At 56.1% G+C, this 351-nt stretch overlaps 1 protein-coding gene across 1 annotated transcript in view; it reads right to left on the bottom strand.

Moving 5' to 3' along the window:
- Positions 1-127: 127 nt before the first annotated feature.
- The window catches only part of EMH_0003730 (uncharacterized protein), a gene marked incomplete at both ends in the record, with an annotated part of 1,479 nt that continues 1,255 nt past the window's right edge, over positions 128-351 (bottom strand). The window contains one exon of the mRNA XM_013496497.1: positions 128-351. Within this exon, the coding sequence (XP_013351951.1) occupies positions 128-351 (224 nt within the window).

The following is a 351-nucleotide window of genomic DNA, read 5'->3' as shown; positions in this document are numbered from 1 at the left end:
TAGCTGACTTCGCGGTGTACATACACTGCAGTTAAATATATGCAGTCATTGCAGCTGTTCTTGCTGCTGCAGCAGCAGCAAAGACAAACGAAACAAAGGAAGCAAAGGATGCGGTGCCTCACCAAATCTAGATCGCTGCAGCACCTGCAGCAGTACGTGCTGCTGCTGTTGCTGCTGCTGCAGCTGTTGCTGTTGCTGCTGCTGCTGCTGCTGCTGCTGCGGTGGCTCGAATGTACACGGCCACACTTTCTTTATCAGGAGCAGCAGGAGCTGCTGCTGCACTGCCGCTGCTGCGCTGCAGTTGCTGCTGCTGCTGTTCTTGCTGCTGCTGCTGCTGCGGCGGCTGCTCCT

Source organism: Eimeria mitis, genomic scaffold, assembly GCF_000499745.2.
Source record: "Eimeria mitis Houghton genomic scaffold, Emh_scaff214, whole genome shotgun sequence".
Taxonomy (NCBI): Eukaryota; Apicomplexa; class Conoidasida; order Eucoccidiorida; family Eimeriidae; genus Eimeria; species Eimeria mitis.
Note: the sequence above shows the minus strand (reverse complement) of the source record. Positions and strands in the feature narration are given on the sequence as shown.